The 14,977-nt window shown below is 50.6% G+C and overlaps 1 protein-coding gene across 1 annotated transcript; it reads left to right on the top strand.

The window, feature by feature from the left end:
• Positions 1 to 973: 973 nt before the first annotated feature.
• RHPN1 (rhophilin, Rho GTPase binding protein 1) lies at positions 974 to 14,772 on the top strand (the record flags this gene model as incomplete). Its single annotated transcript, XM_010072688.1, has 13 exons — positions 974 to 1,102; positions 3,671 to 3,746; positions 4,116 to 4,193; positions 5,098 to 5,222; positions 5,549 to 5,715; positions 6,226 to 6,413; positions 6,579 to 6,735; positions 8,733 to 8,852; positions 10,915 to 11,109; positions 11,383 to 11,459; positions 12,682 to 12,828; positions 14,081 to 14,239; positions 14,578 to 14,772. Coding segments are annotated over 13 exons (1,813 nt in total), but the record flags the coding sequence as incomplete, so codon positions are not given.
• Between the last annotated feature and the right edge of the window lie 205 nt (positions 14,773 to 14,977).

Raw genomic sequence — 14,977 nt, 5'->3', positions numbered from 1 at the left:
TGACCACCTTGAGTGTATATAACCAACTGTGAGGCTGTGCTCGAGATGGGAGCGTGGATGGGCAAGCAAGGGGAAAGCTGCTCTTGGGGCGGGGGGAGAAATCATGGAATGGTTTGGGTTGGAAGGGACCTTAGAGATCATCGAGTTCCAACCCCCTGCCATGGGCAGGGACACCCTCCACTAGCCCAGGTTGCTCAAAGCCTCATCCAGCCTGGCCTTGAACACCCCCAGGGACGGGGTATCTGTAGCTTCTCTGGGCAACCTGGGCCACTGCCTCATGACCCTGACAGTGAAGGATTTCTTTCTAATATTTGTCTGAGTTCAGTGCGACATTGTAATGAGTTCTGCCTGGCCTCAACTTCCACAGTGTAATCGTCTGGATGCTTTGGCTTCCACAGTCCCAAAAGGCTGAGAGAGTTGGGGTTTAACCTGGAGAAGAGAAGGCTCCGGGGTGACTTTTGAGCACCTTCCAGTGCTGAAAGGGAGCTGTAGGAGAGATGGGATCATCCCTTGATCAGGGAGCGTAGGGATAGGAAGAGGGGGAACAGTTTTAAGCTGAAAGAGGGGAGATTAGATTAGGTATTAGGAAGAAATTTTTTACCGTGAAAGTGGTGAGACACTGGCCCAGGTTGCCCAGAGAAGTTGTGGATGCCCCATCCCTGGAGGTGTTCAAGGCCAGGCTGGATGAGGCTTTGAGCAACTTGGGCTAGTGGAGGGTGTCCCTGTCCATGGCAGGGGGGTTGGAACTCGATGAGCTTTAAGGTCCCTTCCAACCTTCCAATGGTTTGCCATTCTATGATTCTATGATTATGTGCAGAGCAAGAGGCGTGGTTTTGCAGGAAGGTTTGGATGGATGCAAATAGTGTTGAGCCACTGGATAATTTAATTGCTATTTATCGATGCAGTCGAGAGTTGATAAATAAAGGCATTGATGAAATGGGAGAGGTTTGACCCACATGATGTTGTCTTGCAGGGCCACCAGTAACCACAAGGTCAAGGAGACAGTAGCCCTGGAGCTGAGCTACGTGAACTCCAACCTGCAGCTGCTGAAGGAGGAGCTGGAGGAGCTGAACAGCAGCATGGACGTCTACCAGAACGACAGGTATGGCGAGTGGCTGAGCCAGGCAGGCAGCTGCCTGCAGCATGAGGAGAGCAGCTTGCTTAGTTAGGATTTTATTTTTATTGTTATTTCATTTTTACTTTTTCTGGAAGTAGGCCTCTCACCTTGTGCCCACTGGTTTGCCTCCCTGCTTTGCACAGGGATCGTCCCTCTGGCAAGGGACCACGAAGTGGTGGCTGGAGAAAAGGGGAGGACTTGGGCATGGGCCAGATTCGCTGGAAACAGGTTTTTATCCTGGGAACATCCACATTTCATCTATAGAGCTGCAAGGTGACCAAACTCAACTGCTTTTCCTAGTAGATACTTAGGAGGCATTTGGGGATGGATGGGATGTCCTCTGGACACAGATGTCCTAAAACAGGATGAATAAGTTGGAAGCAACCATCTTTACTTGCATCATCCTCCTTCCCTGAGCATCCCACTAGAGCACGAGTTTTTTTCCAGCAGGTGAAGTGGGGTATTTAGCAGAAGAAATTAAAAGTATGGCTGCTCAGGTGCCCGATCTCCTGTTCTGGCTGTTCCCAGAGTGTATTATTCACTGGTTCCTTTTCCCTTTGAGGGTATTAGGGTTTTTTTTTATTTCTGAGGTTAGACCTTTTGTTAATTGTAAACGCTCTGTTGCTTTGAAACGCTTACCCAGCCACCTCGGGCTTGACTCACCCGAGCAGTAATCCTACTACGCTCGCCAGTAGCAAACCAACGTGCTGGGACAGCTCGGCAGCACCGTTTCACTGGTGAGAAAAGCAGAAATCCCCACGGCAGAAAAAGACTAGGGATGCTGCAGAAACATGGGAGCCGCTGCCACTCTTTGTCTTCCTGAGATGGATGGCGTATGTCTATCTATCCATGTGCTTTTCCTGGTGCCTAGTCCTCCTTGGGGGAGGATTCCTGTGCTGTTGGGGACAGAGAGGTGCGAAAACCAGGAGAGTATCAGTGACTCTGTCCTGCAGGTTGCTGCGATGATAGTAAACGTAGGATCAGGATCATTTGGGTGCAGGATTGTGTTAGGATCGTGGGATCTCCTATGGGAAGAAAGCCCCAGGAGGCTTTATCTCTACCACCTTTGGGTGTTCACAGCACCCAGAGGGTCTGTTGCAGTATCTGAATGTAATCCTGGATGTTGGTGCTGCTGCTTCTGTGCTAGAGGTAGGGACGGTCTCTCCCACTTTGCAGGCATCCTCCCCAAGCTCTTCCCTATCAAGGATGCTAATTTTTTCCAACCCACCACTTCTTTGCCCCAGTTTCAAAGGAAAACAACAGAAGCAGCAACCTCAAAACCCTGCCCAGGCCAAAGAAAAGCCCCTTTGTTTGCTCTGGGCATTGGATTCAAGCAGAAATCTTGTTAGAGAAGGAGCGATAATGGCTTTTCTGTACTAATTGTAGCTCTTGAAGCTGTTTATTTACTATGAACAGATGAAAATGTGGGTGCAACCTCCCTGCCCTGCTCCCCAGATTTTTGAAACTTTTCTGTTTTCCCCCTTGGACTAATGAGTGATGTGCTAACAAGTTATCAGTGGTTTCTGGAGGTAATGAGAGAGAGCTGTTGTGCAAACCTGGGCTGGTGAGGGCTCAATCCTGCCCAACCCACTTCCCATTTCTCACTTTGCTAAACCATTCTCATCTCTTTAAACTGGTCCCCTGGGAGACCAAGGGTCTGGGGATGTGGTAACATGGCTTGGTGCCAGGGCTGGGGACATTCCCAAGGAAGAGATGGGTATTGGGGAAAACTTTTTCAGAGCAACGTGAGCTGTAGGTACCACCACAGGTTCCCATTTCCCATCTCTGAATACAGGAGTTGAACGATGGGTCCACCTTTGGGGTTGTTTGCAGAGTAGCAGTGCTGTAATTTTCTGTGTGGTCCAGACCATTTCTTTACTTCTTGGCAGCAGAAAATCAAAAAAGCCACTAAATCCCCCAAAAGATGGTCCTTCCTGTCTGTCATCTTGCATCCTGGGTGCTGCCCAGCTTCACAGTTTTAATGTTGAAACACAAACCACTCCCCAACTGGGTGTTCCCGGAGTTGTCATCATCTTCAGCGTTTTACGATATTGAACGGGCTCCACGATAAGAGCTATTATTAGATAACTGCTGTTAATAGAGGTAGAAAATGTCAACATCAGGCACAGTGCTGCAGCCCAAGCAAGTCCTTATCAGTGCCAAAGCCCGGATTACAACGTAGGAGTGAGTGAATCCGTGACCTGCACTCACATCACACCCGGTTCCAAAGGGCTGGTAATTAAAGCAGCTTCGTCCCTGAAGCTGATTTTGTTGCTATTATATTTGTTACAGAGAGAAAAGCAGAAGCTGGAGGAATAAGGGTGATAATTTCAGGTTATTTTTTGCACACCCCTCCTCTCACACTGCTGTTCCCGACATGACATCGGGATGAGCATCCTTCTGCTTTGCGGAGTTGAGTCCTCTTCTAGTTTTACCCCTTAATAGGAGAAGCACAAACCCAGGGCAAAGATCTACCTCATTTTAGACACTGACACACAGGGTCTCTCCAAAGCTTTTAATCCAACCACTAAATAGCTTGCTGTCTTCTTCCAGCGAGTCCATCAGCGTCCCCATGATCCCTTTGGGCCTGAAAGAGACGAAGGAACTGGATTTGCTGGTACCACTGAAGGTGAGCATTGGTGTTTTGCATGCTTGATGCTATGTAAGCCAATGGAGGGAAGTGAACGTGTGCTTTGGGTACAGTTGGGTGCTGTAGAGGAGATGCTGCAGCAGCTGCAAAACATTTTCTTTATTGGAACAGTTGCAAAAAAAATAGGTTTATGAGGATAAACTGGATTTAAAACATGGGAAGGTGTGAGATGAGGGTCTGGAGATGCTGGAGATCAAGAGTCAGGAGATGGTTTTCTTGGTAAAGGTTTCCTTGCAGAGAAAGCTTGCAAATTGGCTACACAGAATCACCCAAAGTCACCGTTTAAATCTTGAATATCTGTTTCCAAGGGTGACTCAGGGTTTTCTTTTCTCTGGTTTCCCCATTCAGGATTTCATCAGTGAACACTATGGAGAGGAAGGTGTCTTGTTTGAAAAGGAAATCAAAGAGTTCATGGAGCTACGGCAGGTCGGTGTCCCTTGAGTTGCAAACTTTTGCTTTGGCTTGCCCAGAAATGTTCACTGGAGGTGCCACATTTTGCTCTGGGGTCCCCTCAGCCTCTTTCCAAGCTGCCGGCAAGGCTAATTGACTGCTCTCTCTCTCCAGCTAGTGCTTGGAGAAAAGGAAATAGGAAGCAATCTGGTAAAGGTGAATTTTCCCCTCTCCTATGAAACAGCACTCATAAGTAACTTCAAGTTTTGCCTTGCCGTGAAGCTTTGATTGGGAGAGCGGAAAGAAGAGACTTGCTCAAGACCTTGTGAAGGTCCTGATCCTGCTCTTCAGGCTGTGGGAGAGGACCCCTGCAAAGCTAGAAGCTGGGAAAATCATAGAATCATTAAGGTTGGAAAAGACCTCAAGGATCATCAAGTCCAACTGTCAACCCAACACCACCAGGCCCAGTTCAAATTAAAATTAGGTATTAGGAGAGCTCTAACCCTCCTCCCCATGCTGGGTCAAAAGCTCAAGGGCTTTTTTTTTAAGAGAAAAAAAATCCTATTTCTTCCTTAGTGTTTATTTAATCAGATTTTGGATCTTCTCTTAAAATCCAAACTTGGTTTAGATGAACATTGTTTTCATCATGGCTCCCAGGCTGCTGGCTCTCCATTTGGGTGTTGGCATGGAATTGGTGCTTCCCCAACCTTTCCTGCAGCTGAACCTGCACCAGGGGACTGTCGCCCACTGCTGCACAGCCTCTTGTCCGCTGTTGATCTAATCCTGTTGATCATAAAGATCTGATCCTCTTGATCTAATAACTCAGGTGGAGTTTCTCCCCTCTGGGCTGACCGGCATGTGCAGCTCCATAAATCTGTCATTTCCCCTCCCATTTTCCCAGTCTCTTCCCATCCATGTATCTCCTCTCCCATCCCTACAGGCGATGCGCACCCCGAGCCGCAACGAAGCCGGTCTTGAGCTCTTGATGGAGTATTACAACCAGCTCTACTTCCTTGACAGCCGTTTCTTCCCTCCTACCAAAAGCCTCGGCATCTTCTTCCACTGGTTGGTGCAGCTTTCTCCATCCCACCTGGGACATCAGGAGTGGGAAGGGAGTTGGGATCAAGCTTCCACATCAGGGTCACCTGCTTCAGCAACAAAGCCAGGACTGGCGGATCAGGAAGCTGGGTTTTCTTCTCGCTCTGGACTTGCTTTCATCCTGGGTGGGTTGGTTAGGGGAGGCAGGGGAAGGTGGGTGCCCCACGGCCATGAGCCATTATGGGAACAGTGACTGTGAGCCCACGCAGAGCACTGAAAACCCTCCAGGCTTCTCCTGCATCCATGGGTGAGGACCTGAGGATGGACAGGCCATTGACTCTTCCCTTCCCCAGGTACGACTCCCTGACGGGGGTCCCGTCACACCAGCGAGCGCTGGCCTTCGAGAAGGGCAGCGTGCTCTTCAACATCGGAGCTTTGTACACCCAAATCGGAGCGCGGCAGGACCGTGCATCCCTACCGGGGCTCAACCAGGCCATCGATGCCTTTCAGAAGGCAGCCGGTAAGTGGGTTTCTCTCCTTCCTCAGCTCCCCGGGAATGTGCAGGCAGCATTTCCCCAGGGCAGGAATAATCCTCATGAGTGTAAGAAGGGGAGGGAGCAGTTGTGCAAAGAGAGATGGGGATGGGGCATCTCCAAGGGACCATGAACCAAATGCAAGGTGGCACCACGCTGCTCTTGTGGGTGTGAAGAGGAGCTGGGATGACCCTACAGCAGTAGGAATGTCCCAGCTTGGAAGAGGAGAGGTGGTGATCTGTCAGCAAGCAGGTGGGGAAAAAAGGAACCTTGGGTCTGTGGTCACCCAGGGCTTTGGAGAAGAAAGCTGTGGGTGCAAGGATGTTTTAGGTAGCAAGGGAGGGACCCCTGGACCTTTTTCCCTGGACTAGCATTGAGGTGCAAGCTGAGTCGAAGGGTCTTCTCCTGCACCATTGATGGGGAAACCTTCGTGCTCCAAAAGCCTGATCCTTCTGTTTGCAAGCCCAGCTGCTACCAGGAGCTTCTTCCTCGTGCAGGTGCCTTTAACTACTTGAAGGAAAACTTCTCCAACGCTCCCAGCCTGGATATGAGCGCTGCCTCCTTGAACATGCTGGTGCGGCTGATGGTCGCTCAGGTCCAAGAGTGCGTCTTTGAAAAGATGACCTTGCTGCATGCTCAGCACAACTTCCTCGCCCGGCTGCAGCTCGCCCACGAGGCAGCAAAGGTGAGCACCTTGGGGAGGAGAGGACTTGGTGGGCTGTCACCACTGGAGAGGCTCCTTCTGTGGTTGGCAGAACCCCCCAGGAAAGGACAGCCTGCTGTCACTCTGTGTTGATGGATGTCCAACATCCCAACCTGTGGCTTAGGCTTGTCTCTTGATGTCCCACAGGTAGAAGATGTCTACTCACTGGTTCACCAGACGATGACCCAGACCCACGTGAAGGATTATGTTCCCTTCTCTTGGACCACCATGGTCCATGTCAAGTCGGAGCATTTCAAAGCCCTTTCCCACTACTTCGCTGCCATTGCACTCTGCGACGGTCCCGGTGAGTGTTCCAGCTCGGAGGCAGCTGCCTGCTCAGCCAAGTGCTGGCTCCACACTGGTGTTTGGGAGGAATTGCAAAAAAAGAGGCGAATGGAGGTGTGCACAGGGTAGATGGATACAAAACCTCAATTTTTTTGGGATGTTCTGAGCTGTTTAACTCTCTTATTGGTTCAGCAATTCGTGTGTGGGGCAGATTTCCCCCATATTTCTGTTTTGCATAGTGCTTGTGAAGTCCTTACTGCAAAGAAGGTGATCAAAAAGGTGCTGTAGGGATGTCACCTGCTGTCCTCTTTGGGACTGGGTGGGTAAATAGGGGGCCAGCTGCCTGCTGACCACGCGTGTGCCAGTGTCCGCGGCCAGGCATCCTCTGGAGGCACCTGGTCTGTGTGGCAGGCCATCTGGGGGCTTCAAAAAAATAAAAATAAAAATAAAATGACACAAGATATCTCTGGACAAAATAGTCTGGGCTACTTGAATTTAGTTGCCAACCTCGTGGTTGGCTGCCCTGAGCATTCCAGGGCGGTGGAGTGCTGGCAGCAGGGTACACGTGGTTGTGGGGACGTGGGATGTGACCCGTCATCTCCATCTGTGACATCACTGACACCCATGTAAACGATTTTGGGTCAGGCAGAGGATCTGTGGGCAGGCAGCTGATGCACGCTGTGACCTCCGGTTCTGACCCATCACTTAGTGGGGTGGCTGAGGACAGGCTGGGGGACTTTTTGAGGGATGACTGACAAAAGTAGTGCTACACCAGTGACAGCTGCCAGACTGTCCCAGCATCCTCTTCTGCTCCAGAATCTGCTCAAAATCTTGCTGCTGGGCTTGTGCCACATGGGTGTTGCAGAAGCAGGATTCAGCGAGGATTGTTGCTGGGGTAGCGATGGGAGAGAGTGGGGTTCCGTGGGGCTGGAGCAGCTTGACAGCAGAAAGGGCAGAGGACAGGGATGGGGCAAGGTTTGCATGAGGTCACAAGGGACAGGGCAAACATTTCCCCTGAAATTTTGAGGCTGTTTGCCTGTCCTAGTAAACTTAGATGCTGGGGGAAACACAAATCTGCGGGAAATTCCTGATTTGAGTGTTTGGGTTTTGTTTTTCTCCATCTGAGCATGCAGTTGAGATCTCGCGTGCCCACTTGCTGCCTCCCCAAGCATACCCTGACCCCCTTGTTCAGAATAACAAATCTTTTGCTTCTGTAACCAGCCAGCAATAAACTCCTTACCCTGCAGTTTAATCCCCCGGGGATGCTGGCATGGACAGAGTTGGTGTGTGGAGAGCCAGCCCTGGAGCTGCCGGTTCTCAGCTTGCTGGGTGCCTGTGCTGAGGGTGCTCACCAGGCTTTGGGATCTCCTCCCATTTGGACCAGTAAGCCCTCTGGGTTGCTTCTTATCGCACCCAGTGCACAGGTGAGGAGGCTGCCATGCAACCCTGAGCTCCTTGTGAGCCAAAGGGGATCAGGAACAGCTTTGGCTGGAAATAAGGGTTTAAAAATCATGTGTACAGAGCTCATCACGGTTCTTCAAGTGCTTGTACAAGCTGTATCCATCTCAACCCTCTCCATTGAAGGACTCTTGGTTGCACTGCAAGCTCTCCGCCCATGCAGGGGTCCCAGGCACAGCAAGGAGGGCTCAGCTCCCAAATTACACTTTAACCTGTCCTACTCTTTTATTTCCAATCCCGCTTCCAGACCAGAGCAAAAGAGGGAAGGAGGTGGACGAGCTGGATACTCTTGCTGTGCACAGGGCAAATTCTGCACTTAGCTTCAAAGCCTGATGGGGCCTTGAATGTGATAACTCATCCCCCTCCCCACCAGTGATGTCTTGGTGGTCATTGCAGGCTGTTGTTAGGCGAGAGGAAGCTGCTGCGAAAGTTATTTGGGCCATATGAATGTGGATGTGGCTTCCCAGACCCTTTGTCCCCACTGCCACAGGGGTCTGGGTGACCGAGCAGCACCCTGACTTCTCTCTAAGCTCATCCCCACCCATTTATTTCACACAGCAGCATCTGATGCTGAGCTATCAGAACACGAGAAGGCTTTTATCCAGTTCCATGTCACCATGCCGGAGGGACCATCGCTCCGTGTCCTGCTGCAGGACCCTGAGGAGAGGAGGAAGCTGGGTAAGCACATCGGTGGGGGCAAAACCCCTGGTTGTTGCAATGAAACCTCGATGCATGGGCAGTGAGACCCATTGTAGCCATACCCGCATAGGTATGGTCTCCATGAAGGAGTGTGATGAGCTGTTGGGGGATCTCTCCATGCAAAGACACTTTTTTGGGGGCTTTTTTTTGAAAAGAATCTCTTCTGGGAAGGCAGGAAAGCGTCATAGTTCCCTGTTAGGGTTTTGAGGGCCAACTCATGGTGCTTGCACTGACCTGTCCAGCTGAGTTTGACAGTGAAACCTCGGGCAGCGAAGTGTCCTGAGCCAGGTAACGTCACCCAGTGCAGCATGGAAAAATCCATAGGGACACAGAGATCCTGGAAGCTTCTTGGCATGGGCTTTCTGATAAGTTGGCTTGATGACAAGAAGACACACAGCAGATGCCAGTGGGTGGCTTTTTTAGCTGCATGGAAAGGCTTGGAAGACCAGAGCTTACTCCTATGCGGATTTTTCAGCTTTGGGGGAAAAACAGACCATTGCTTATTCAGCTGACGTTGTGTTTTGTCAGACCCTCCTCAGCAAGGCTGCAGCGAGAGCAAGCTCAGCGCCCTGATTTTGGGGTGTCGTATCCTGTTTGTCTCCCCCACGAGCTGCCTCTTGGTGCTCTTTCCCCTCATAGCACACATGTGAAAGGAGACGGGTCCCACCAGGACTACCCTCAGCTGCTGTCGTCTGGTTTCACGATCTGCTTCAACTCTGTTTCCAGGTCTGCCTGCTCTTCTTGGGGGGAATGGGCTTCATTCAACGTTTGCTGGTTAAAAATGAAATATGCAGGTGCCAGCCACAGCTCTGATTTTGGTTTTCAGGAAGGGAAGAAATTTGCAGCATTAAAACCATCTCCCTGAAAGGATTATTTTTTTCCTTTGTCTTCTAGTCTTATAACATTGTGTTGTATTAGACATGATATATTCTCCCATCCTCAATAGAGTGCAGACAAAAGTTCGCACAACTTCCATGCCCAACCTCTATTCCCCATAATGTAATGGAAATAGCTTCGGAATCATTGATAGTAATTAAAACTTAGTTGCTTTCTTGCTGTGATAAAATAGGATTGATTGCATTTGAGACAATTCTTTTGGACAGTCTCTTCCTCTCTGTTTTCCACTCAGCCTCAAAATATTTCCTCGATGGGGACTTCCTGGGGAGGAAAGTGGAAGTCTTTAAGCCACTGGCTGCGGTCTTCATAGTTCTGGAGCAAACCTCAATTATCTTCCTGGGTTATGTTGCCACCCTGTGTCCTAAAAGTGGAAATGCTACAGGCACACGTGTTTCTATGATGCGTGTATATATATATAGAGATAGATATTTAGCTTTTTTTGGTAGTTTAGCATTGGATACGGGTATCTTGGTTGCAGTCTCTTGCAAAAAAAGGATGTTTGCGTCGATATTGGTGGGTCATCGTGAATTCATCTCTTCTGGATATTTTGCGGCTGCTCCGTTTTCGCGAGGGTGGAAACACATTGAAGGCAAGTTGAAGGGAGCAAAACAAGAGCAGATTGAAAAGCAGGACCTCCAGGGCGAGGACAAGGCTTTGCTTAGCCTAGAAAGGAGGGAGACATGTTGCATCTTCTGGCTTTGGGAGACTGGGGCTCGATTTTCCTCCGTGCCCCCCTCAGGGGACACAAGGCAATGGAGAGAAGTTAATTTTCAGAGGAAATCGAGGTTAAGCGTTAGGAGGGACTTCAGGGGCAGCATAATGTGGTGGCAGCTCCTTTGCCGGCGGTTTTCGAGAACATCTGCCAGCTCTGCTGTCGGCTCCAGGGGAGTGAAGTAGGTCACCCCTTTCAAGGTCCCTTCCCAGCCCTTCATCAGGGGTTCGAGGTGACGGCTGGGACCTACTCCATTTAGCACACGTTGAATGCCTGGCAGGCTGCAAACGTGACTGGGCTGTCCCTGAGTCACGTCGGGTGACACAGCCGTGGAGGCTGCTGTCATCCGTGGGCAGCCGAGCGAGCGGAGAGGGAATCAACAGCGGGGCTGCTCCACTCCGTTCAGGCTGTGATTTTTCTGCTCCCTTACAGGCAAAGCTCATCTGAAGAAAGCTATCATGAAGCATGAGGAAGCCATGAGGATCCATGGCTTGTGCAAGATCTTGCGGAAGATGGATATCCTCCAGGAGGTCCTCTCCTTCGCCCACAAACGCTCGCTGAGCAAGTATTCGGAAATCGACCATGAGGAGGACTTCTTTGAAACTGGAGATGCCCCGGACATTCAGCGTAAGTGGTTTTTTTGGGGTGTGTGGCTGTGGAGAGGATTTGTGACAGGTTGCATGGGGTGGGCAAACTCCATGGTGAGTTTGTGGCATGTCACTGTGGACCAGACCTCCCTGCATGATGGGAGGGAGTGGGGGATCTGGGTTGCATGTCCCGAACAGGTCCTGGCTCTTATGGGTCACACTGTTCCTCCTTGGGGAGCATGATGTAGAGGCAGCAGCTGCCACAAGCACCTACCTGACCCCGGTGTATGTGTTTTTCTCTCCCTCCCACTAGCCAAAACGCACCAGAAACCAGAGATAAAATCCCCCAACTTCTCCCAGGTGAAGGTGACTGACCTCTTCCACAGGCTGGTACGTACAGCTACGGGATCGAGGTTGCCCCGAGGGAGCAGATATCTCTTTGTCCTCCTCTGCATGCTCGGCTAGCCTGGTTTCCTTCCTCCATGTAGCCTCTTCTCCCTCTCCCGGTACAGCTGCTGTGCTCGTAGGCAGCTTTCCAAGGAGGATGAGCTACCTCCTTGCAGGCAGGTACCCGTGGAGGAAGAGGTGTGGGAGAGCACAGATCTGTTTCTGCAAGACCTAAGTGGGTCACAAAGCTCCTCCAGTGCACAGGGGAACGGGCACAGGCATTTCAGTTGAGTTTTATCCAAAAAGGACTAGAAGGACCCTTTAGTGGAAGCTTTTTAGGGGAGTAGAGCGGGATGGTGCCAGCTGGGAGGCAGTGGGAAAATCCCACTGAACCTTTATCCCTCTCTTTAGTCTGACAGGGTCGTAGGGAGCAAGGCTGAGATTTGGGGCTGTTGTGGGACCTGGCTGTGCTGTCCGTGTCCCCCAGTCACCCCCAGGGGCTGTGTAGCACACCAGGGAGAGGTTGGGCTTCTCAATTTTTGAGTAGCCACAGGGCCAGCAGGTATATTCTGCTTCTGTGGGAACAGGAAAGTAGGAAAAAAGAAAAATAGGAAAAATTTTCTGGAGTGGGGGAGGAACTGATCCTGAAGAGGTGACCCGTCCCACTGCCTCCTCACACCTTGCTGGGCTGCCTCCCCCAGAGCCAGGCAGCAGTGAAAAACCTCAACCCTCATTGTCCCTCCTTGGTCAATGGGTTTTATTTCCTGAATTAAGGAGCCAGCTCTGCCCACTGGAGTTTTCCACAATTATTGTGTCTAAACTGATGTCAGCTCGCTGAGCGTGCAGAGACCACCTCCTCCTTGCCTTGCAGCAGCGGGGCAGTGCCAGGAGGATTTCTGTACCCAGCTCTGGGCAGAGAATTGGACTAGAGACCTCCCAAGGTCCTTCCCAACCTGCATGAACCTGTGCTGCTGCTCACAAACCCAGCATCTGACCTGGGGTTTTAAGCACTTCTAGCTTTCTAGTGCATAAATCTACATTTTTGGGCATGCAGGCAGGGTAAAAAGAAACACACAGGCTCAAAATCACATCCTTAAAGAAATGCAAATGGCAGGCTTTCTTGCTCTGCCTCCTCCCCATCAGTGGGTGTTTTTGCAAGGTTGAAAATCCCCAGGGAGTTGTTCTTGCACCAAAATGTTCTTTCCCTGTTTCTGTCTTACCCCAGGGACCCCTCTCAGTTTTCTCAGCCAAAAATAAGTGGTGCCCAGCGCAGAGAGTCCACCTGATGAGAGGAGAGAACGGCTTTGGGTTCACACTGCGAGGAGACTCCCCCGTCCTCATCGCTGGTGTCATCCCAGGGGGCTGCGCTGCCGTGAGTAATCCAGCCTCTTGTTGTGGGGTGGTGGAAGTGGGGTGTCAGAGGTTTCCTCAAGGGGTGCTGGGTGGTTTTAGGTCTTAACAATTGGTTGTATGACTTCATAACTGCATTGGGTTGCTCAGGTGGAGGCTCATCCCTGCCAGATCTCAGCCCAGGGCTTGCAGATGGGTGTCACAAAAGAATTGAGATATTTTTTTTTTTTTTTTGTCTTAGGAGACAGCTAAGGAAAAAATATGGAGGTTAGCTTAGTTTTTAACTGCTAGCAGCCTCTCTTTGGCAAGTGCCCATCTGCCTTCTCCCCCATTTTGGATGTGACAGTGGATGGAATAAGTTGGCAAGTCTGAAAAGCAAATTACCTTAATGAAAACTCATTGTATGGGCTTTCTGTGTCAGGGGCAATTTTGTTTTCCAGCAGCAGCTTACTGGAGTGTCCTAGTGGGGTGTGCAGAAGGTCTCCCCCTTCCCTCGGCACTGCTCAGCATCAGTTCTGCCATCCAGAGCCCAGCACCTCTGTCACAACATACTCCTTAACAGCAGGATTGCATCCCTTATTGATAGATTAAAACCTTCATAAAGACCATACTTGGTCCACATCTGGACCAAGCTGTGTCACTTGGGCTACAAACATTCATTGCAGTCAGATGGAGTGGGATTGGTCTCCAGATAAACACCAAAATATGGATGTCCTTGTGTGGGCAAGTTTTTAAACATCCACTGCAGCTGGCCTGGCACATCCTGGCTGGATTTCTCCTGCCTCTGATGCTGTCCCTACAAGCCCCAGGCTGGCATGTGCTTGCCTTCATGTCAAGAGCCTTGTTGATGCCTTGATGGATAAAGGGTGTTGGTAGGACCTTGCTGAGCTTGCTCCATTTTCTCAAGGGATTATTTTTTATATTTATTTCCAGAGACCTGCAGGATTTAACCTTTATCAGAGAATCAGAGCTGGATGTGCTTCTTGCAAGGCTGCAAAAAATCACGGGGCTGGGAGTTTATAGGGTTCCAGGTGTCAAGTATGGCCAGCACCAGCAGCTACAAAAGAGGTCCTTAGTCTGTAAAACAGATGTTGAAGATGATTATTTACGATGATGAAGATGCTGGCTCTCTTGAGCTATAGATGGAGGGTGGACCACAACCTTCCCCATGTCCAGTATCTCCACAAGATTGGGACCTGTCGGGTGGGGTGGAAACCAAGCAGACTTTGCAGCAGCATTCATGAGCTCAAAAATGTGCATTTTTTTCCTCCCAGGAAGCTGGACTCAAGGAGGGAGACTACATCATCTCAGTGAATGGCAAGGACTGCAGATGGTCCAAGCACGCTGAGGTGGTGCAGCTCCTGAAGAGCACTGGGGAGGAAGGAGTGGAGATTGGGGTGATAACCCTGCAGAGTTCGGAGGGACCAAAAGCTGTAAGTAATTTTCCAAGCATTAAATGTGAAATTTTGCCTCTGGGAGGGGTTAAGACTGGCTTTGGTAGGCTTAAACGAGGTTCTGCACTGTCTCCAGCATGGCAGATTTGTTTGCATCTGGCTTAGCAAATGTGAAGCAGGATTTCCAGGAATGAAAATCTTTGTTCTGCCACTGTTAGCTTTGAGTCAGGTACCAAAGCAAGCAGCTTTATAGGGGGCAGAGGTTCCCTGGTGTCCTGCTCCCACACTGGAGGTGACAGGACTGAAGCCAGGCATCACGTTTGTAGCCCAGGTGCTGCCCTGGTTTCAAACCCCTCTCCACTCCCCTTCCCAAACAGGCAGACAAGAAGGCAGGAGCAATGTCCTTGGGCAGTGGGATGCTGAAGAACAACAAGGAGAACAACCGAAAAAGTCTGATGAACAGCAAGAGCACCAGCACCCTGCTGGTCTGGAGCAAGAAGAGCAAGCGGAGCAAGAAGAGCACCTATGGCGTCCCCTTCACCACAGTGGGAGACAACGAGGTCATGTATTGAAGCAGCCACTGGGCCAGGTCATGTCCCACAAGCTCCAGAGCTGGCTGCCTGTGAATCCTTGCAAGCACCGGTGGTCTGTCTGGACTGTACTGGTGTCGGTGCTGCAAGGAACCCCCTGCTCTGGGGATGCACTGCTGGTCGGATCCTCTCCGAAGAGGCGAGTACCAGACTCCCCCATCTCCTAGCTCCTGTGTTAAACGATCCT

This window comes from Pterocles gutturalis, unplaced genomic scaffold (genome assembly GCF_000699245.1).
Source record: "Pterocles gutturalis isolate BGI_N339 unplaced genomic scaffold, ASM69924v1 scaffold23327, whole genome shotgun sequence".
NCBI classification, from domain to species: Eukaryota; Metazoa; Chordata; class Aves; order Pterocliformes; family Pteroclidae; genus Pterocles; species Pterocles gutturalis.
The sequence above is the reverse complement of the archived record's forward strand: the minus strand, read 5'-3'. Positions and strand labels throughout refer to the sequence as shown.